The sequence below is a fragment of the Gracilinanus agilis genome, chromosome 1, assembly GCF_016433145.1.
Source record: "Gracilinanus agilis isolate LMUSP501 chromosome 1, AgileGrace, whole genome shotgun sequence".
Lineage (NCBI taxonomy): Eukaryota > Metazoa > Chordata > Mammalia > Didelphimorphia > Didelphidae > Gracilinanus > Gracilinanus agilis.
In genome coordinates, this window is record NC_058130.1 from 169,247,914 (window position 1) to 169,268,297 (window position 20,384).

Sequence of the window (20,384 nt, forward strand, 5' to 3'; positions counted from 1 at the left end):
GACCCTGAGCTACCTGGCTCAGTGGATTAACAGTCAGGCCTAGAGATGGGAGGTCCTAGGTTCAAATCTAGCCTCAGATACTTCCTAGCTGTGTGACCCTGGGCAAGTCACTTAACCCCCATTGCCTAGTCCTTACCACTCTTCCGTCTTGGAACTAATACACAGTATTGATTCTAAGTTGGAAGGTAAGGGTTTAAAAAAAAAAAGATTAAAAAAAAAAAGGATTATTAAACTAAGAGAATTCAAGAGAACCATTTTTGCCCCAAGGCTTCCAGAGTCTGGGAATAGGAGGGCCGGGGGGGGGGGGGGGGGGATAGAGGAAGAAGTTATTTGTTTTATCTATAACATTCATTTTGCTTTTTTTGAAAAAAAGCAATGAAAGAGAAAAATTACAATTCATATAAATTTTCTTCATAGAACATACTATGACAAACTTCATGCTTTGTTATTTTTTTTCTTTAAACCCCATTTCCCACCTTACCGAACAGAGTTCTGGAAAGCTGTCCAATCTTCTTGAAAAAGGGAACTGGAAGGAATATCATCTAGTTTGCACTTCTTTCGAATTGACTGGAGGGTGTTGGTGAAATCAGATACATACCTTTGAAGGAGAAAAAAGAAGAAAAGTTTTCAGTAAACTCCTCAAATCTAAAAGACATGAATTAAATATATTATCTTGACCAAAAAGTTGATTACCTTAAAAAAATGCATCTCTTTAGAAACTGATTAAAATAAATGTTTATTAACTTGCACTGGCCTGGACTGGGAGTTGTTACAACCCTTTATTTATTTATTTTAAAGAAGTTTTGGTAGAGGGAATGGATAATTTCTTGGCACATTTATAACTTATTATCTATTTATAGGTCACTAGAATTCATAATTATATTATTTGTGTTTATCTGGTCATTTTAATTTAGATTGTTTCTGCCTATAAAGAGGACTTTTGTATTGTCCTAAACTCACAGTCCTATTAAATCTAAAAACTGTCAGGAAATTTAATGATACTTTCTCTTCATTGATTCAAATTTTAAAACAGCTGAGCCTAACACATCTCTTTTTTTTTTTTAAACCAGCACAAAATCATTTTGATGGCTATTGCTTTGTGTGGTTTGAGATTTGGCGGTGCTAAGCCTCCTACTTTCTCACCTTTTTTCATTATTTCCCTTGAGAATCCTGACTTTATGTTCTTCTAAGTTAGTTTTATTATTACCTTTTCCAGTTCTATAAAGTAAACTTTTGGAAGTTAGATTGGTATGGTCCCAAATAAATAAATGTAGACAGCATTTTCATTTTTATTAATTGGTCTACTTGTGAACAATTAAAATTTATCCATTAATTTTGGTCTATATTTCTGCAAAGAAAGCTTTTGTAATTATATTCTTATACTTTCTGTTTGTGCTTTGGAAGGCAGACTCCCAAGAATTTTATACATTCTGGAGTTATTTTAAGTGGGAATGCTCTTTATATTGGGTTTTGCTAGTAAGATAAAGAATGCTAATAATTTCTATGAATTTATCTTATATCCTGCAACCATGCTGAAATTACTGTTTCAGTTAAATTTTAGTTGATTCATTAGAGTTCTCTAAGGAAATCATATCATTTGCAATAAAGAAATCATTTTATTTTCTCCTTGACTATAATATTTCTTCAATTTCTTCTTGTTTTATTGCTACAACTAACATTTCTAGCAGCATTATATCAAAGAATAGTGTTAATAAAAGAAATCCTTGACCTTACTAGAAAGGCCTCAGGTTTATCTTAATTGCTAATAACATTGGTTCTTGGTTTTAGAATTGTAATTCTTTCTTCCTTCCTTCCTTCCTTCCTTCCTTCCTTCCTTCCTTCCTTCCTTTCTTTCTTTCTTTCTTTTTCTTTCTTTTTAATACTTACGTTCTGTCTTAGAATCAATACTGTATATTGGTTCCAAAGCAGAAGAGCAGTAAGGGCTCTGCAATGGGGGTTCAGTGACTTGTCTAGGGCCACACAGCTAGGATGTGTCTGAGCCCAAATTTGAACTTAGGACTTCCATCTCTAGGCCTGGCTCTCAATCCAGTGAGCCACCATCTGCCTCTGGTTCTTGGATTTAGATAGGTACAACTTACCATATTAAGGAAATGTCATTTATTCATAGGCTTTTTTGTGTTTTTAATAGAAATATCTATTTTTTTGTCGAAAGATTTTTCCACATCTACTGATATAATCTTATGATTTTTGTTTTTCTTTAGGTCTATTTGGTTCTTTATTTGGTCTATTGTGTTTATTGTTCTCCTATTATTGAATCAACAGTGCATTCTTGTTACAAATGCAAACTGGTCATAATGTATGATTTTACAGCCTCTATATTTTATTTATAATTTCTGAACTGATGTTGATTAGAAAACTTGATCTACAGTTTTCTGTTTCAACTCTCTCTGATTTAGATATCAAAACCATCTTGAAAGCATAAAAGGAATTTGGTAGGATCTCTTCTAGCCTATTAAAATTCTCTAACCATGACTGGCACTGACTGACCCATTCTTGGTCACAAGAACTCTCAATGACTTGTTCAGAAGTTCTGGTATGATCAAAAGTCTCTCTCTAAGCTTACTACAACAAGAGATTGTTCAGTTCAATAAAAGAAAAAATGTATTGACTGTCACAGTAATTTGACTCAGGAATAAGTAACCAAGGTTCTAGAACCTCCATGACTTAGGAATTCATTTGTCTAGAATAGTGATTCCCAAAGTGGGCGCCACCATGACAATATGTGACAGGGGGCACTAAGTAATATTTTTTTCTGGAAAGGGGGTGGTAGGCCAAAAAAGTTTGGGAACCACTGGTCTAGAAGCAGAGAACTAGAACAAATGACCTGTTGGGCTCTTTTCTATTTCTATTTATCTATGTGGGGTAGTACTGCCTTACTTTGTGAAAAGTGATTTCAGGGCTGACAGAAGCCCACAAGTCCCCAGTCCATCTGTGAATTTGATGCATCTATCCACAGCTCCTGAGGCCAAACCAAACAGTTTGTTCACTGAGTGGCTCAGCTCTTGGACACAGTCAATAACTTCCCAATGTTCCTAGTCATCAAACAAGAAAAAAATCATTAGACACAAGGACATCTAGAACAGTAGTGTTAAACTCAAATGAAAATCAGGGCTATTACACTATGCATAAGGATCTCTGTGAGCTACATATTGATATTGACCTTAGAAAACCACATATTAACATTATCTATGTATTTTTATTTATTTTATTAAATATTTCCAAATAATTTTTTTAAATCCTTACTCTCCTTCTTAGAATCAATACTGTGTATTAGTTCCAACGCCAAAGAGCAGTAAAGGCTAAATAATAGCACTTACAGGGTCACATAGTTAGGAAATGTCGCCTCCCATCTGTAGGCCTGGCTCTCAAGCCAATGAGCCACCTAGCTCTCTATTACATTTTAATTTGGTTCAGGCTACACTCAGACCTGCTACAGTGCAGCCCAGTGACTCTATGCATGACATTTCTGATCTAGATCAATCAATGCTATAAATTCATGGGAAGAATAAAAGGGAATTTAGTTCTAGGACCTCCAGATTCCACCAGAGAATAACTCATTTAACAAAAACATTCAAAAATTGTGATGGTACCTAGAAACTATAACCACGGAAGACATGCTTAAGATATCTGGATGAGAGCGGAAACAAATTTTGCTCAGAAAAGCATGTTTTATTCAAACTAACATTTTCCACTTCTTTCCTCTTTTTTTATTGTTAAGCTGACATTGATCTCACAAGTTTCTAGTTGGTGATCAAATTCTCTAGGAGAAAATAAATACACCTCAATGGCAAAGTTCTCTTCTCACCTAGTGGCAAAACAAAACAAAACAAAAAATCATAAGAAAAAATTGAGAAAGATAAAAATAGCAAATTAAGATTGCCACTATTGAGATAATTTTCTAAATTGTCAAGAATCTTAGACACTTAAAACAAGATAAGTTTCTAAACTGAAATGATATAGCTTCCTCATTAGCACCCATCCACTGAGCTTCTAAGAGTCTAATGAATTCTATAATCAATAGCTTTGTTTAAAAAGAAGTTCTATAAATGTTGGGAAGTCATCAGGTTATTTATCCAGAACATTTAAACCTCTAATTTATCAAAAAATTCTTAAACAGGAAATTATTAAATTGTAAACTGCCTTAAAGGTGTGATCTGTATTTTATACTTCTTGTGGCCCTTGTAACACCTACCAAAATACCCAATACACAAATACTAAATGTGTGTTGACTGATGTACAGGATTATTACATTACCAAAGGTACAGCACTGATCTGAATGAGAAGATGACTATCTTCCAGTTCTCCATATTGTAGCTGGTAAGGTTTGTATGGGCCAAACACAGCTTCCACCAGTTCCATGACCTTCACCAAGTTGTGTTCTCCTAGAAGGAATCAGCAATTTGAGAGACAAGTCAACTAAAAATTTAAACCAGATTTCTGGAAAACAGTAGGTAAATAACTTTATGAAGTGACTTTCCTTTTACTCTACTGCTGTACCTGAAAAATGCCCTAATAACTCTTAAAATGATGTCAATAGATTTTGCCACCTGCTTCTTCTATCATGGAGGCTTCTTCAATCAACAGTCATTTCAATAAACATTTTAGTCAACTCCCTGGCTTGCAAATACAGACTATTAAATAAACATAGTCCTTACTTGTTCTGATACTAGAATACTGTTAAAAGTCATCAGCTTCCTTACTCTCACAACCCATTGTTTTTAGGCATCTCGAGTTTAAATTTTAACTTATATCAAGCAAACTACTAAAAGATAAGCTACTAGAGAACAGCCCTACATATGGGAACACTTCTAGTTTCTGGTGCTTTCCTGTTGCTTTGGGGAGGGGAAAAAATTGTAGACTGTAATATAAATGTTCAAATATATACATATGGGTGGGTGGGTGTGGACATGCATGTGCATACACATGCACATATGTCAAATTAACAAGGTGTTCCTTGAACAAAACACTCCATCTCCTAACTGGGAATTTTCTCAGGTATGTCCTCCATGCCTGGAATTTTCTCCTTGCTCATCTCTGTCTCCTTTCTTCCCTAGCTTCCTTTAAGTTCCAGATGGTATCTAAAATTCTACAAAAAGCTTTTCATGACTCCCCTTAATGCTAGTGTTTTATCTCTATTGATTACCACCAATTTATCCTGCATGTTTCTTATTTGTACACAGTTCTTTACATGTTGCCTCCCCCATTCGACTGTGAGTACTTTCAAGAGTAAGGATGGTCTTCTGCCTTTCTTTGTATCCCCCAAATTTAGCATATAGTAGGTACTTAATAATTATTTGATGACTTGACTTGAAATATATACATATATGTATGTCTGCATGTCTTTTGATCACAAGTCAAAAAAGGCCTTCATAGCTGATACTTAAAACAATTTCTTCTTCTCCAACAATACCTAGTACCACTTTAGATTAATGCGATTGATTCACCTGCCTCTAACTCCACTCCACCCTGTCCCCAGCAGCAAGCCCAACCTCCTAACTCTTAATTCTGCTGCCAACTGTATCCCATTCCTTTGGAGATTACTTCTCTGCAATATCCACAGTGGATCTCCTGCCTCCCATAATTAAAGCCTGACCAGTGAGTGCGCCAAGAATACCTTATGAATCACCAGAAACTGAACAATAAACACTCCCTGGAATGTACGAGCAATTATAAGCAAATGTAATTAAAGAGAATAACTATTAAATAAACCAAGTCAGTGACACACACCAACCAAATGGCAGAACAAGGCCTTACCAAGGCAATTTCCGGATTTGACACCAACATGCGTCATAAGGTTCATGTAACTAAAAATTTATGATGCTTTAAAATAGATGAAGAAATGGCTAAGAAAACAACATGCTATGTACTGTTTTCCCAAAAGAAAATGAAGAATGCCCTGTACTTGAGGAACGGTCAACAGAGCCCATGCTCATTTGGGAACTAGTACCGGATGACCAAGGTCCCGTTGAGTTCTTAATCTATAATCCTACAGACAAGCTAACCCCTAGTCCTGAAACAGCCTCCAACTCCACCTAAAGTCATTGCTTCTCCTCCCTGCTCCTGTGCAAGAATAGAGCAGTCGCTCTCTAGATATTTCACAAATAAATACCTATCTCGATATTTACATAACTGATACTTTAAAGGTGATTTCTTCTCCAAGGATACCCAGTGCCATGTAAGAGATTAGAAGAGAGACTTCTTACTCTTAAACCTTTTTTTTCTTCTTAATCTAATTTTAGTTCAGATTAGTTGAAGCCCCAAGAACACTTGAAGAAACAATACACAATGAACATTGTTTCCAACTGTTGTCTTTAACTCATTTAACCTCAAAGCCCACTGAGAGGCAAACAAGATTTCCTCATTTTAAAAAAGTGCAACTAACCTACTGGGAGACAGATACACAAAAAACAAAAACTAAAAACTCCAACACATTTTTAGATCAGTGTATTAATTATCTATCGAGGCAAGAAATATTGATTCCTTCTCTTTCTGTTAAAATGGTTATCTTAGAAAACAAGCAAGCCCAGGCTTTGCAATTTCTGGAAAGAACAAATGAAATGCAGGAGAGATGAGGAGAAGGCCTGAGAAAGTGGGAAGAGGGTGGTAACTGAAAGAAAACAAGAAGATGGGGGAGAGATAAAAAGTGGGAAGAGAAGAAGAGAAAAGGGGGAAGAGAAAGAGAAATTAGGGAGAGTGAGGAGAGAAAAAGAGGAGAAACACAGACACACAGACAGAGCCTACTTACGGGAATGTGAGAGAAGTGCCATCTCCAGGCCTTTGGCAAAATGGGCAGTGGTGTCATAGAGCTCCAGTAGCTTTGTGAGCCTTGTGTCAGGCCCTGCTCGCTCTACTCCACTGTCCAGGCAGACTGGCAGGGAGGGCACCAAAGCATTCAACGTCTGAATCAGAAGCACAGTTACCACCTCATGGGGGTTCTTGAAGACCTGGATGTGGAAGAAATATACTGGTTTCATAAAAAGTCCTCTAACCTAATAAGTACAAGTGGTTTAAAACAGTGGCCACCTTCCACTAAAATCAATTTGTCCCCAATATAGCCCATAAACATCACTAATGACATCACAAATAGACTCTAATGGGGCCTGGTAAAAAGCCAGCAGTCCAAGGGTTCTCTGCTGACTTTAAACAAGAAACTTTGCTATATAACCAGCTATTTGCAAGTCTCTCACTTGTCTTTTCATTTAAAATGCAAAAAAAATCAAACTAAAAAAACAATCCTGCTACTACAGGACTATCAAAGAAATCAAAAAAGAAATCATATCAAGAAATAATCATCTACGGAATCAAAGTTGGAAGGAATTTCAAAAGGTCCAATCCAACTAGCTACCTTCTGACACATTCAAGACATGGTTTTCAGTGTTATTTTTAATATACTTCTATTAATGTCTTTTTTTATGTCCTCATAGTTTTCCCCAAGATCCCTTTTCTTCTCCCTCCCAAAGAGCTATCCTATATAATAAATAGCATTTTTATTTACCAAGGTACTCTATTTTACCAATTACATGTAATCCACATAAGTTTTCTGAAGTTATATGATCCAAATTGTCTCCCTTCCTCCCTTCCCTCCCCACTCCCAGACCTGGCAAGCAATTTGATCTGGGTCATACAACAAATAGTATTTTTTAAAGATAAAAAAAGAAAAAGGGGGAAAAAAGTATATTGATCAATACACTGAAATTCTACATTATTCTTAAAGAATTCTTAGAAGTAGATATTTTAATTCTGAATCATAAACTACAAATCTAATTTCTAGACTGAACTTGGGGCCTCTTCAGGACTTTCCTACAAGAGAAGGAAGAAAACAAAATAAATCAGAAGAATAAAATGGCTTATCAAACAGAAAAATTGCTGATGATTTTCAAACTCATATTTCTAGCCCCTGTATTTCACCTAAGGTATAGTCTCATATTTTCTTTCCCTTGTCTAAAGGACATCAACTATTACCTTGAACTCAACACATTCAAAAGCAAAATAATAGTTTTCTCCCTTTCAATCTTGATTCAGATCCCAATTTCCACATTTCCATCTATTGTACCATCATTTTGAAACTTGAGTTATAGAGTGCAAAGACTATAATATTCCTCCTATAATCCCAAGAGCAGACATCAATAAATCCTTTTTCTTAAAAACCCTTACCTCCTATCTTAGAATCAATACTCTGTGTTGGTTCTAAGGCAGAAGAGCAGTGAGGGCTAGGCAACTGGGTTTAAGTGACTTGGCCAGGGTGACAGCTGGAGATCAGATTTGAGGCCGGGCCTCCCACCTCTAGGCCTGGCTCTCTATTCACTAAGCCACCTAGCTGCCCTTATCAATAAATCCTTAATGAATAAATGAGATACTTGGCAATAATAGCCTTTCTTATTCTTAAGAATATTTTTCATTTTCCTTCATTCGTTCTATATTAACTATCCTTGATATAATGATCTTAATTTTGGATTCCTTTGACTGCTCTTATACTCTGAAATGACTAGTTGTATTTACTTTTATTTTTCTTTATTCTTTCAATTGATCCACAGAAAATGATATCTTCCTTCTAGCATTTACAATTCTGAAGGTCTATAGTTATTCAATAATAAAACCATAAAACTGAAAGACAACTTTGTTATAGTTGAGAAATTAAGATAAGAAGACTATAGAGAGTTCTCTCAAAAAATAACTCATTGATAAGCATTCTTAGTAGTTAAGGAAAGTCTTTAGGCATATAACTTTCAAGTTATCCTTTAGAAGACAGTTGAACTGAAAGTTTACTCATATCAACCGGGATCACTTTATCAGAGGTAACTACTGAAAACAGTCAATGAAGTTTAAACAATAAATATCTTTAATGGCTGAAAGGCACTAGCCATTCTTCTTTGTAAGAAATGAAAATTCTGAGTAGGTAATTTCTATCCCACAGCCAGATTTAAGACAAAGGAAGTGTCAGTCTGAAAAGAAGGAACAGAGAAAGAACATAAGAGTAGAGTACCTGAAAGCTACTCTGACCAAAAAAACCCAAAAGTCTTTTCTTCATGTTAATCCATCTGACAATAGATTAAATAAAATGCATATCTACCTTGTTTTCATTCTTTATTTAAATAGTTGGGGGAGGTGGGTATCCTCCTATTTCAAAGGAATAATTTACTCAGCAGATATAATACTGTAAATAACATTAAATAATTAACTTTCTCCTGCTCTAAAACTAGTTAGGTAATATGACTGGTGATGAGCTTTCATTATTATTTCCATTTATGCTTCGATAAAAATATAGTAGTTTTTTACTCTCAAGAGTTTTCTCATACTTGTGAAACTGTCAAATTAATAGATAGCTGCTTTAGACCAGAAGTTATTGAACATGAGGTCACAACATTCCCAAGTGCCAGGAAATCAATATACAACGTATTTGGGAAATAGTTAACAAAATTGATAAAAAAAAAAATACAAAAAAATACAGATAATATTAAAATGTGGGTTTCTAAGTTAATATACCTCCCCGTCTCTCATCTGGCTAGACTATTTTGGGACTTCTCTGACTGATATCTCTACCATGCCTTAAGAAGCTCATTCTTGGAATAACCTCATCATCCTGTAAGAGCTTATCAGCCTTGGTATTCCATCTCATCACTGTCAGCCTCTTAGGTCATAAACACTAGATCTCCAATTTAAGGAGAGGTCTCAGCTTGGACATCTCTTCATCTCTTCCCTAGATGTACTTCTTGAGGACTTCTCTGACTTCTCCATCATGCCCCAGTGTTGGTCATGTACCACTTCCCTTGATTTTTCAGCTCTTTATGACCCCATTTGAGGTTTTCTTGGCAAAGATACTGGAGTGGTTTGCTATTTCCTTCTCCAACTCATTTTATAGTAAGAAAACTGAGGCAAAAAGGATGAAGTGACTTGCCTGGGATTGCACAGCTAATAACTGTCTATGGTCAGATTTGAACTGACCCAGGCCTAGTGCTCTATCTGAGCAGTACCACCTAGCTGTTCCACTTGCATACCTAATGCTTAGCAAAGTGTCTGGCACATAGTAGGCACTTAATTAATGTTTATTGACTTTACTAACTCGAATCAATATGCATCCCACAAAAATCCTTATGTACAGCTTAGTGGCCGTATTTCTGTACGAATTTGATACCCCTGCACCCAGATCATAGCAAAATAAAAAATTTCTCAATTTACATTAACATTAAATCCAATAACATGTTTATAGAGATACCTAAATAGTACATTTTAAAAACCAGAGTGCTTCTTCTAAATTCTACTGATCTTTAATTGACACAAAGAATAAAAACATGGCTTTTTACTATGTGCTTTCCTTCCCTTTTCTTAGATTTTTACTGGCATCTATATTAAGTGGCAGCTGTTTGAGTTTATTTGGATACAAGCAGAGTTGGTGTTTTTATTCCAGTGATACAGGAAGTGGCAGAAGGGGTGGAGTGGCATAAGTAAGTGTGGACAGGGTAAATGCAGTGTGATACTCAAGTGAAAATTGATATGTACCCACAATTTTTTTTAAAACCATATGTAAGAATGGGTTAGACTAACACAAATAGAAGGAGTTAGGGATGTGGGGAAAAGTCCTTCAACCTAAGTGAATGACATTGTGTACAGTGAGCTCTTTTTTATAAAGTGTTAGCCTTTTGTATGGCACATACCAATGAATGACTGAACACTTGAAGAATGATTCATAACTAATTAGAAAAAATAGCCAAGTTTTAAACAGGCCTTACAAGACATTACACTAAAGCAAGGTTGGTTTTTCCTCTTGTATGACAAGGATATACTGCATCTTTAAGTTTCAAGTCAAGAGAATAGTCATCCTTCATGATTTAAAAGCCTTAAATGTTCAGAGGGAAAACAACTTCAGAATGCCTCAAGCTGAAATCCATGACCCTCAATTCTCCCTTCCCAAACAGAGGCCAATTTCACAGTATATATTTTTTAAACCCTCACCTTCTGTCTTAGAATCAATACCAAGTTTTGTATTAAGGCAGAAGAGTGATTAGGACTAGGCCACTAGGTTTACATGACTTGCCCAGGGTCAGACAGTGTTGAAAGTGTTGGAGACCAGGATTGAACCCAGGACCTCCTGTCCCTCGACCTGGCTCTCTACCCACTGAGCCACTTAGCTGCCCCCAATTTCATAGTAGATTTAAACAATTTTTTTCTAATATCTGGAGTGTACTGATATTGTGGGAAACTTCAAGACAGTCAACCCACAGTGGTTAAATACCACCTGATTGACTTCCTCTTGCTTTTAGATCAGAAGATAATGACAATCAAGAATTTTACAAGCTTTCTAACTGAACGAATTGCAACACTTGTCACACTAGATTCTGTTTAAGATACAGATAAAAGCGATAAGAAGAGTTTTAATAAAAACCAAACAGCATTACAGACATGAGTTTTTAAATTGACCTTTTAACTCCTTTGGGGACGTAAATAGGTTAACTCTACAAGCAGACTCTCTGGTTAATTTCTGAGACTTTTCTTGGAAACTAAATATAAGGGAAACTCACTTAAGAAACTTTGATTCTGTTGTTTTCTCTTCATCATACTTACCTGCATAGACCACTGGAGTTGGGTGTGCCAGGCAGCAAGCAGGGTGTCATAGAGTTCAGTCAGTTGCCGGTCTAAAGTTAGGTCACTCTGACAAAGATCCTGCCAAGATGCCAAAAGCTGTGCCTATTAAGGAGAAGCAAAGGATGTTTTAATGGACTAGCTTTCCCCTCCTGACAGGAAAAATGACTTACTACTATGTGGCATTCTCCAAATCAATATTACAGAGAAAAAGTGCTTCTTTACATTTATCAGCTTATACACACACACACACACACACACACACACACACACACACACACACACAACTGATTCCCAATTAATGAAAGCCTTGAAAGATCCCTGTCCTAATACTCTAAATACTAATCTTTAAAAGCCACTTGAGGATAGGATTTGAAGGGATTAGGGTTATAGCTAGCAACTTTCGAATTTTTTTGATATCCAATTTCAATACCAAAATATTTACCAAATTCCAAATATGTTAGGTAATGGAGTGTAGGGCAGCAACTATAATCAGAGAACACAAAAACAGGAAAAAACCAAACACCTTTTTAAGTAGATAAACGGGGATAGATCAAACTGTTTTCTCTTTGACACATTAATTCCTTTACACAAATGTTTTTGCCAATATCCCATCATATAAAGATTTAAGAGATTTTAAAATGAAGATGGTTTAAAACATAATCAATGAAGAGCCTAGGCCAGTAGTGCCCCCTACTGGATAGGAAAATTTAAAGAAAAAATTCCAAAAGGGCATGGAAATTTAAAATCTTACATGACTCACATTTATATAGTACTTTACATTTACAAAGCACTTTACACACCTTGTCATTTTTTAATCCTCACAATAATCTTGTGAGGTGACCATAATATTAATAACAATAATATCACCATTTTATATATGAGAAAATTGGGGCTCAGTTAGGTTAAATGACTTGCAAAAACATCCAAAAAGAAGTTGAATAAAGATTAGAACTCAGGTCTTCTGACTCTAATCCAGAATTCTTTCCACTACACGTTACTGCATTATTTATACAGCAAAATGTTATAGACATTACATAAGTACAACTTTCCAACAATTTCTTACCTTATGGCATTTGTAATAGTAGGCAAGAAGCTGGGGCATCCGGTCAATTTCTGTAAAAACTTTCACAAATACTTTGGCTTGATCTAAAAATAGCAAAATATAAAGCAAAGAGAAGAGTTACTAGGTATCTTATTCCAGATAAAATTCAATGTAAAAAGAATTTACTGTTTACCAATATAGATAGAAAGAGGCAAATTAATATTCAGAAGTTATCAAGCTGCTCCTGAATAATATGACTTAACATAATCCATAAAACAAATAAGCTAAATTAGATAGCCTCTAAGATTTCTTCCATCTCTAAATCGGCAAGCTATTATTTTATTGTTATTATTAGCAATAATAAATAATAAATATGTAACAAAAAACAACAAATTATATAATCAGAGTATATACTATATATATATATATATATATATATATATATATATACATATATTTTTTTTTTATCCTGAGACTCCATTCTAGGAGCATAGGGCCACAACCAGTAGGCAATGGGTCACACAGTCGCTCAGGGTCACCCAGCTGGGAAGTGTCTGAGCCCGGGTTTGAACCTAGGACCTTTCGTCTCTAGGCCTGGCTCTCAATCCACTGAGCTAGCCCAGCTGCCCCTACTTTAGGTTGCAGTTTCTTTAGCAGATGTAGCTTTTACAGGGTGGGGTTGCTAGCCCCATGCCCAACCCTCCTCCTTTTTCATCCGGGCTAGGGACCGTCCTTGGCCCAGGAGTGGTAAGGGTGGGCATTAGGGGTCAAGTGACTTGCCCAAGGTCACACAGCTGGAAGTGTCCGAGGCCGGACTTGAACCTAGGACCTCCAGTCTCTAGGCCTGGCTCTCAATCCACTGAGCCACCCAACTGCCCCATATACAATATATAGATCTAGCTAATTCACCAACCAACAAGCCAGTCACTGTGCTAGGAATTGGAACACAAAAAATAAAAGAAAAATAATCTCAGCTTTCAAGGAGCAATGTTCTATTTCATTAAACAAAATGTATCGATTATACCTAAATGAATTATATTGGTAGGCACAATAAATCAGATTTGACAAGATATCAATATCTACCAATCCAATATATTTACTTTCACATCTTGACAAATCCTTATTAAAATAATTTATACACAAATCAAGCACATCCTTGAAAATGGGATGGAGATAGGCAGTTTTTCATCAGTATTCTATAGCAGAACACATCGTTGTAGTTTCAAAACTAACTAAAAAGTACAGAGAAGATCCCACTGTGTTTAGGGTTGGACATTGATTCTTTTGAGCAAAATGCAGTTTTAAAGGTTTTCCTCCAACAAGGAGTTCTCATGCATAGGTTAAGATCATAAGATATTTCTTGATTAATTAAAGAAAAAAGACAACTTTGTTCAATGATCCTCTGATTGTGAATATCAAGGAAAGCAGAAAACATGGAATCATGTTAGCCAAAGGTATTTGTCACTGTCACAAAGGATGTCCAAAGCAGAATCTCAATGGATGAGGGATTCCTTGGAGATGGTGAGATCCTCAAGCTACTCTTGTTTGTGAATGACATTGTGATGATTACATTAAGCTCTAGAACCCTGTAGAGCCTCCTAAATCAAATCCATAACTACCCAAGAATTCAACCTAGAAGCAAGTCGATGAAGAATAACCATTATCAAAGCTATAAGATAGTGCATAGACCTGTTATGGATTTCATTGAAGAGGCTCAGCAATGTTCTAGAGCAGTGATTCCCAAAGTGGAAGCCACCACCCCCTGATGAGTGCTGCAGCAATCCAGGTAGGCGTTGATGGCCACAGGTGCATTTATCTTTCCTATTAATTGCTATTAAAAATTTTTTAAAAATAATTTCCAGGGGCACTAAGTAATATTTTTTCTGGAAAGGGAGCGGTAGGCCAAAAAAGTTTGGGAACCACTATTCTAGAGTAATGTAATCAGAGGATCATTAAACAAAGAGGACAGAGGCATGTGGTACATCTACAGTTAGGAGGCATTATATGGATGATGAATCATCAAAGGGGACTGAGAAGAAATAATCAAGCAGCTAGCAAGACAACCAGCATAGAGGAAGGAGTGTTATGAAAAGCCAGAGTATCCAGGAAAATGAGGCAATCAACTGTAAAAGGCTTCAAAGAGGAACAAAAAGATGAGGACTAAGAAAAGACCATCAGATTGATTATTACTAACTGTGGAGAGAGCATTTTAAAATCAGTTATGAGGTCAGAAGCAAAAATTCAAAGAAATGAATGAAAGGAGACAAAATAAAAACAAAGAATACAAGCAGCTTTTTCCAGGAGTTTGGCTGAGAAAGGAGGAGAGAGATAATAAAATAGCTTAAGAGTTTGATAAAATTTAGTCTTTTTCCAAGGATGAGGGAGATGAACATATTTATAGGCATTAGGAAAGAATCAGGAGATAGAAAGAAAATGAAGTTTAAGGAGGGGTAATTGAAGATGCAATCTTTCAAGAGAAGATGGAAGGAGATGGAATTAAAAGCTCATGTAGCCATTTCTGAGCATCACATTGGTTTGGAGGCAGGGAAGCTGAATCACTTGAACTAATGCTATAACCTTATTGAATATCCTTTACATGATATGGCTAATTAAACTTGTGTTGTTATTGGTTTTAAAAAAAAAAAAAGCTCATGTAGAAAGAGGTTTGCCTTAGGAAGAGGGTCACTAATGTTCAGAACCTGAGAAAAGAAGGATAGCGTATGGGATGATGTCAAGGGGGCTTGAAATGTAGAGAAGGAGAAAAGAGAAAGGACACAAAGCATGTATTTGATCCAAATACAACTTCAAAAAGTCCACAGACATCATGAATTACTCCCTTTATAATACACATAGCACAGTGTACTATAAAGAGGAAGACAGATTGGAAGTCAGGAAACATGGATTTTTATTTTTACCTTGATAATGATAATCTGGATCTCAAGTTTCCACATGTATAAAGCAGAAGAATTATTTTCTTCCAGCTCTAAAATGCTAACATTCTACTCTAGTAGGAATCATTCCACTGTAGGTTCTATGTCAACTAGCACACTTCTGAGACTTAAAGACAAAATTTTCGATCATATTAATGATCAGTTGCTTTAGAAGTTCTCTGCTGGGAAATTCAGCTTCTGGTTAAAGCCATCTCATTCTGTGAAACTACCAAAATCAACAGAATTTTGAAAAACCTGTCTCCACTATATTTTCCTATTCTAAAGAATAATAATGTGCAAATAGCAATATTTCAGAGAGAGCATGTACCTTAAGTACAGATTTTTGCATCCTATTTTAAGATGATTCTCACTTATTTTATGCTAGGCAAATGAAACGAGGAAATCTAATAGCTGCTTTCAAACATGATATTAAATTGCTAAAGTACACAGAAAGTATTGTCCTGTATATAGCACCACCTGCTGGCATTAATCTGTTCCAAGTAAACCTTGTTAAATGTTGCCCATCAGTCCTGAATTTTATTGGAAGGAAGTATCTTTCACAACTCTAAGTAGGGTAAAACTTCTTAATTGAACCAGGGATAGGAAGCATCGCAGGAAATAAAGTGGATAATTTTGATTACCTAACGTTGAAATATTTTTGCAAATAAAATTAATGCAGTTAAAATTAGAAAAGAAACAGCAACCTGGAGGGAAATTTTTTTTAGCAAATTACTCTGATAAAGGTCTGAGATTCAAAACATATAGGGAACTGATTCAAATGCATAAAAACTAGAGTCTTCCTCCCATAGAAAATAGTCAAAATATATGAACAAGGGAGCAAGTAGGGGGCTCAGTGGATTGAGATGGGAAGTCCTGGGTTCAAATTGGGCCTAAAAAACTTCCTGCTTGTATAACCCCCACTGCCTAGCCCTTACCACTTTTCTGTCTTGGAACCAATACTTAGTACTAAGTCTAAGACAGAAGGGAAGGGTTTAAAAAAAACACCATATAGAGGTGAGGATCTCTACCTCCTCAAATCACTAAACAGAAGTGAACAGTGAATCCATGGGAACTGACAAAATTGCCAAAGGAAAGAGTGTAGCAAAGAGAAGATAAAAAGGCAGAGGGCAGATATTTGGGAGACATCTAGAAAAAGTGACCATGAGTAGACTGAGAGGAAGCAGCTCAACAGTAAAGAGGATCACAGAATCATACATCTAGGGACACCTAGTCCAACCCAAGAAAAATCAGGAGAGAATAGTGTCATGGAAATCATGGAAAGAAAAAGAAAAAAAGGTTAACAAAGTACCAATGTTATGAAAAGGTCAAAATTAGACCATGTTCCTAGTCTACTAAGCTTTCTATGTCTTACATATACTATATTATGATAGTAAGGAGAGAATGACCAATCAAAAAGAATAACTGAGCAGAAAAGTATGCTGGAAAAAAAGAGAAAATGGGAGGAAAAGTCCAATGTCCAAAGAAGCCAAAATCTTCAGTTCTAATCAATAAACTATATTAAACATTGGCTATGTACAAGACAATATGCTCAATATAATAATAATAGCTAACATTTATATAGTGTTTTGCAAAGTGCTTTATATATGTTGTCCTCTGAGTCTCACAACAACCCTGTAAAGCAGGGGCTGTTCTTATTCTTATTTTACAGATGAGGAAACCATGACTACGAGGAGTGATTTGTTGAGGGTCACACAGTTAATAAATGTCTGAGGCAGGATTCAAACTCAGGTCTTCCTGACTCCAAGTATTGTACTCCATCCAAGACACCACATAGCTGCCTCTAAAGAATACAAGGCAAAGGAGAGATCAGAGAAAGTGCTCTAGAGATATCAGAAGGACAGAACTCAAATAGCTGGTGAGATTAAGGAGGATTACAAAGAGGAGGTAGTATCTGAACTGAGCCTAGAGAGAAAAATAAGGAAAAGGAAGGAAAAGGAGGATATATTCTAGGCTTGGGAAGCAATCTGCATGTATTAGACCCCAGAAACCAGGGTAACTTCTGCAAAGTCTAATGTCATGTCTCACAGACTGTCAGAAGTCCACCATTACCATCCAACAGGGAAAGGGAGCTCAGTGCAGGGGGAAGAAGGCTGACCTCCCAGTCGGGGCACCCCAGTTTGAGTTTCAGTTGTGCCATGTACTATGAAGCCCTGGGTTAACTGCTTCAGTGTCTCATCTTCTGAAAAATTAAAGACTTGGTCTCTTCTAGTTTTAAATCTATAGATCCCATGATCCTAATTCAGGCTGACGGTATTTTCAGTAATCAGTCAGGATGCCTTCTCTTTGGAAGAACTATTCACAGAGACAGAAAAGACTTGTACTCACCTACGGACTGGGAATTGAATGCAGCCACTATCTGTGGGCTGGCCATAGCTTCAAGCCTGTTCTTCAGTGCCTCAAGGTGCACACACTTATCTGAGTAGTCTGGTGTATCTACAAGCATTGTCAAACTATTCTGCATACTGGTTAATTTTGCAGAAATCACAGTCACATCCTTCAACAAAATCAGAAGACAATGCATGGGATATTCATTAATAAAAACCTATGTTCTTAAAAGTTTCAAGCTATATAATTACATTTAAATCAAATATGTAAACACTGTCTATAAAGTATGTAAACATTCAACAGAAATAACAGGAAGAATGTAAATGTGTTTTAAAATCACAATGGTTAGTGCCTAATTTTATCAAAATGAAACATTATCATTTAACATTATCAAAATCATAAAAGCAATTCTAAACATCTTTTTTCATATACAGTCAAAAATTCAATAAAATATGATGCTTACAGGTATTAAAATGAGGCCTCACTTACACTTTCATGTAAAAGGCAATGATATGGAAAAAGACTGAAAGCAGAATGACTCCAGCTTGCCCTCCCCACAAGCTTTTATTTGGGCCTGGCCAAGAAAACATTTTTATACCCATAGATCCAAATGTCAGGACAGAGGGGAAAGTGGAGGAAGTAGAATTACTCCAGACAGTTACAAATTGTCCCTTTCCTTTGTTTCCACATACCCCTATCATCTACCAACTTGGGTGATTAAGCTTTTTTTAAAATTACCATTCTTTTTTTTTTAATTAAGCTTTTATAGTCATATCCTCTTCCATGTGATATTCTCAAGTTTCTTATCTCTCTAGCTTAGCTTTTCTCCACAGTATTTCAAATAATCCCCTTACAAGTAACCTACTTGTGTCTTAAATGTTTCTTCAATATCTGCACTCAAGGTACTCCATTTATCTGCTTCTTGAAGAGATTCTGCAGCAAGTTGCATTCTGGATTTCACCTGGTCAATCTCCACCAGTACCTAAAACAAAAGAATAAGAATTGAACTAAAAAAAGTAACTTGGCATAAAAACTCCTTTAGGTCAGGGCCTATATCAGTGCTGGTGAGCCTTTTGGAACCTTTTAGGGACTCCGTGCCCATGCCCCATCCTTCCCAGGTTACATGCAGTGCTCTACCCTCCTGCACTGGAGGTGCAGGGCCTAGCTCCCAGCCAGGTTTGGGGAAAGGAGAGAGCCACTTCTTGTGGCCACAAGGACCCATGCCTTGCACCCAGCCACCCCGGGGCAGGCAGAGCAAGAGGGCTGCTGCCCAAGTCCTGCAGGGAAGGTTGGGGAAGCCTAGGTGAAGAGGTGGGTCAGAGACCCAGTGCCCTACCCCCTACATTCAGGAGGCAGGGCCAGGAGCGAGATCCCACAGAGATGTCTCTGCACACTGTCTTTGGCACACGTGCCATAGGTTCATCATCACAGGCCTATATCTTATATGTTTGTTCAACCATTTTAGCATAATAATGACTTAGTAGGCTGACAGCAGTAGACCGTCAACAAATATTTATTGATCTCTAGTCTGCTTAATCAGGAGTTCTATTTTTTCCTACACATTCTTGGCATAGCTGAAAATTGCATGCTACAAAGCTTGAGATAACATAATAGTTTTAACAACATCAAAAATGACACTGGACTCAGGCTGAGGAAGACCTGGTCTTAGCTCTAAAACTCACTGGCTATCTGACTTTGTGCAATTTACATTACTTTTCTAAGATCCAGTTTTCTCATCTCTATAATGTGTATAATAGTTCTGGTGTCACCTATCTCACAGAATTGTGAGGAAATTGTCTTATAAACCTGAAAGCACTATGTAAGATAGTATTATATTAGATAATATTGGATATTATGATGTAGCAGTGTTATCAGTATCCTAAGAAAAGCACTGGATTTGGTATCATAGGACCCAAGTTCAAATCTTGGCTCTTCTAACCACAAGGACTTGGGAAGATTATTGGACTTTAATTTTTTATTATGGTTTCTTTTCTTGAACCCAGAAAGGGCAGAACTAGGGATCATGAGAAAGCCTAAGCTCCATGTCAGGAAAAACTTCCTAATAATTAGAGCTGCCCAAAGATGGACCTGGCTGCCTTGAAAGAGAGTAGGCTCCTTCTCTAGAAGACAGGTTACCAAGAGCCTCCTTTATCAAGTATGGGCCTCTGAAATAACAGACATAAAACATTTGGCAAATCTGAAGGTGCTATCACACTCATTATAGACTAAGTCAAACTTCTCTCTCCAAGTTTCTACTACTTCCTTCCCCTCTCTTTCAAAAGAAGGCTTCATTTCCTATTTTACTGAGAAAACAGAAAAAGTCACTCACTGTTATTGCCTCTTCTTACCTACTCCTAGTTCTGCCCCCTCTACGCCAACAATCTGTTCCCATGGACTGCTTAGGGATAAGATGGTAACAACAACACCTCAGATTAATAGAGCTCTTTACAATTAACAACATATTT

General features: G+C 36.5%; 1 protein-coding gene across 1 annotated transcript in view; it reads right to left on the minus strand.

Moving 5' to 3' along the window:
• COG7 (component of oligomeric golgi complex 7) overlaps nt 1–20,384 on the minus strand; it is a 53,371-nt gene that overhangs the window by 20,683 nt on the left and 12,304 nt on the right. The window contains exons 3-10 of the mRNA XM_044657297.1: nt 18,785–18,901; nt 17,920–18,088; nt 12,665–12,747; nt 11,581–11,703; nt 6,767–6,965; nt 4,276–4,403; nt 2,899–3,053; nt 482–598 (exon numbers count right to left, since the gene is read on the minus strand). Of these exons, the coding sequence (XP_044513232.1) occupies nt 482–598; nt 2,899–3,053; nt 4,276–4,403; nt 6,767–6,965; nt 11,581–11,703; nt 12,665–12,747; nt 17,920–18,088; nt 18,785–18,901 (1,091 nt within the window). The remainder of the gene's footprint in view (nt 1–481; nt 599–2,898; nt 3,054–4,275; nt 4,404–6,766; nt 6,966–11,580; nt 11,704–12,664; nt 12,748–17,919; nt 18,089–18,784; nt 18,902–20,384) is intronic.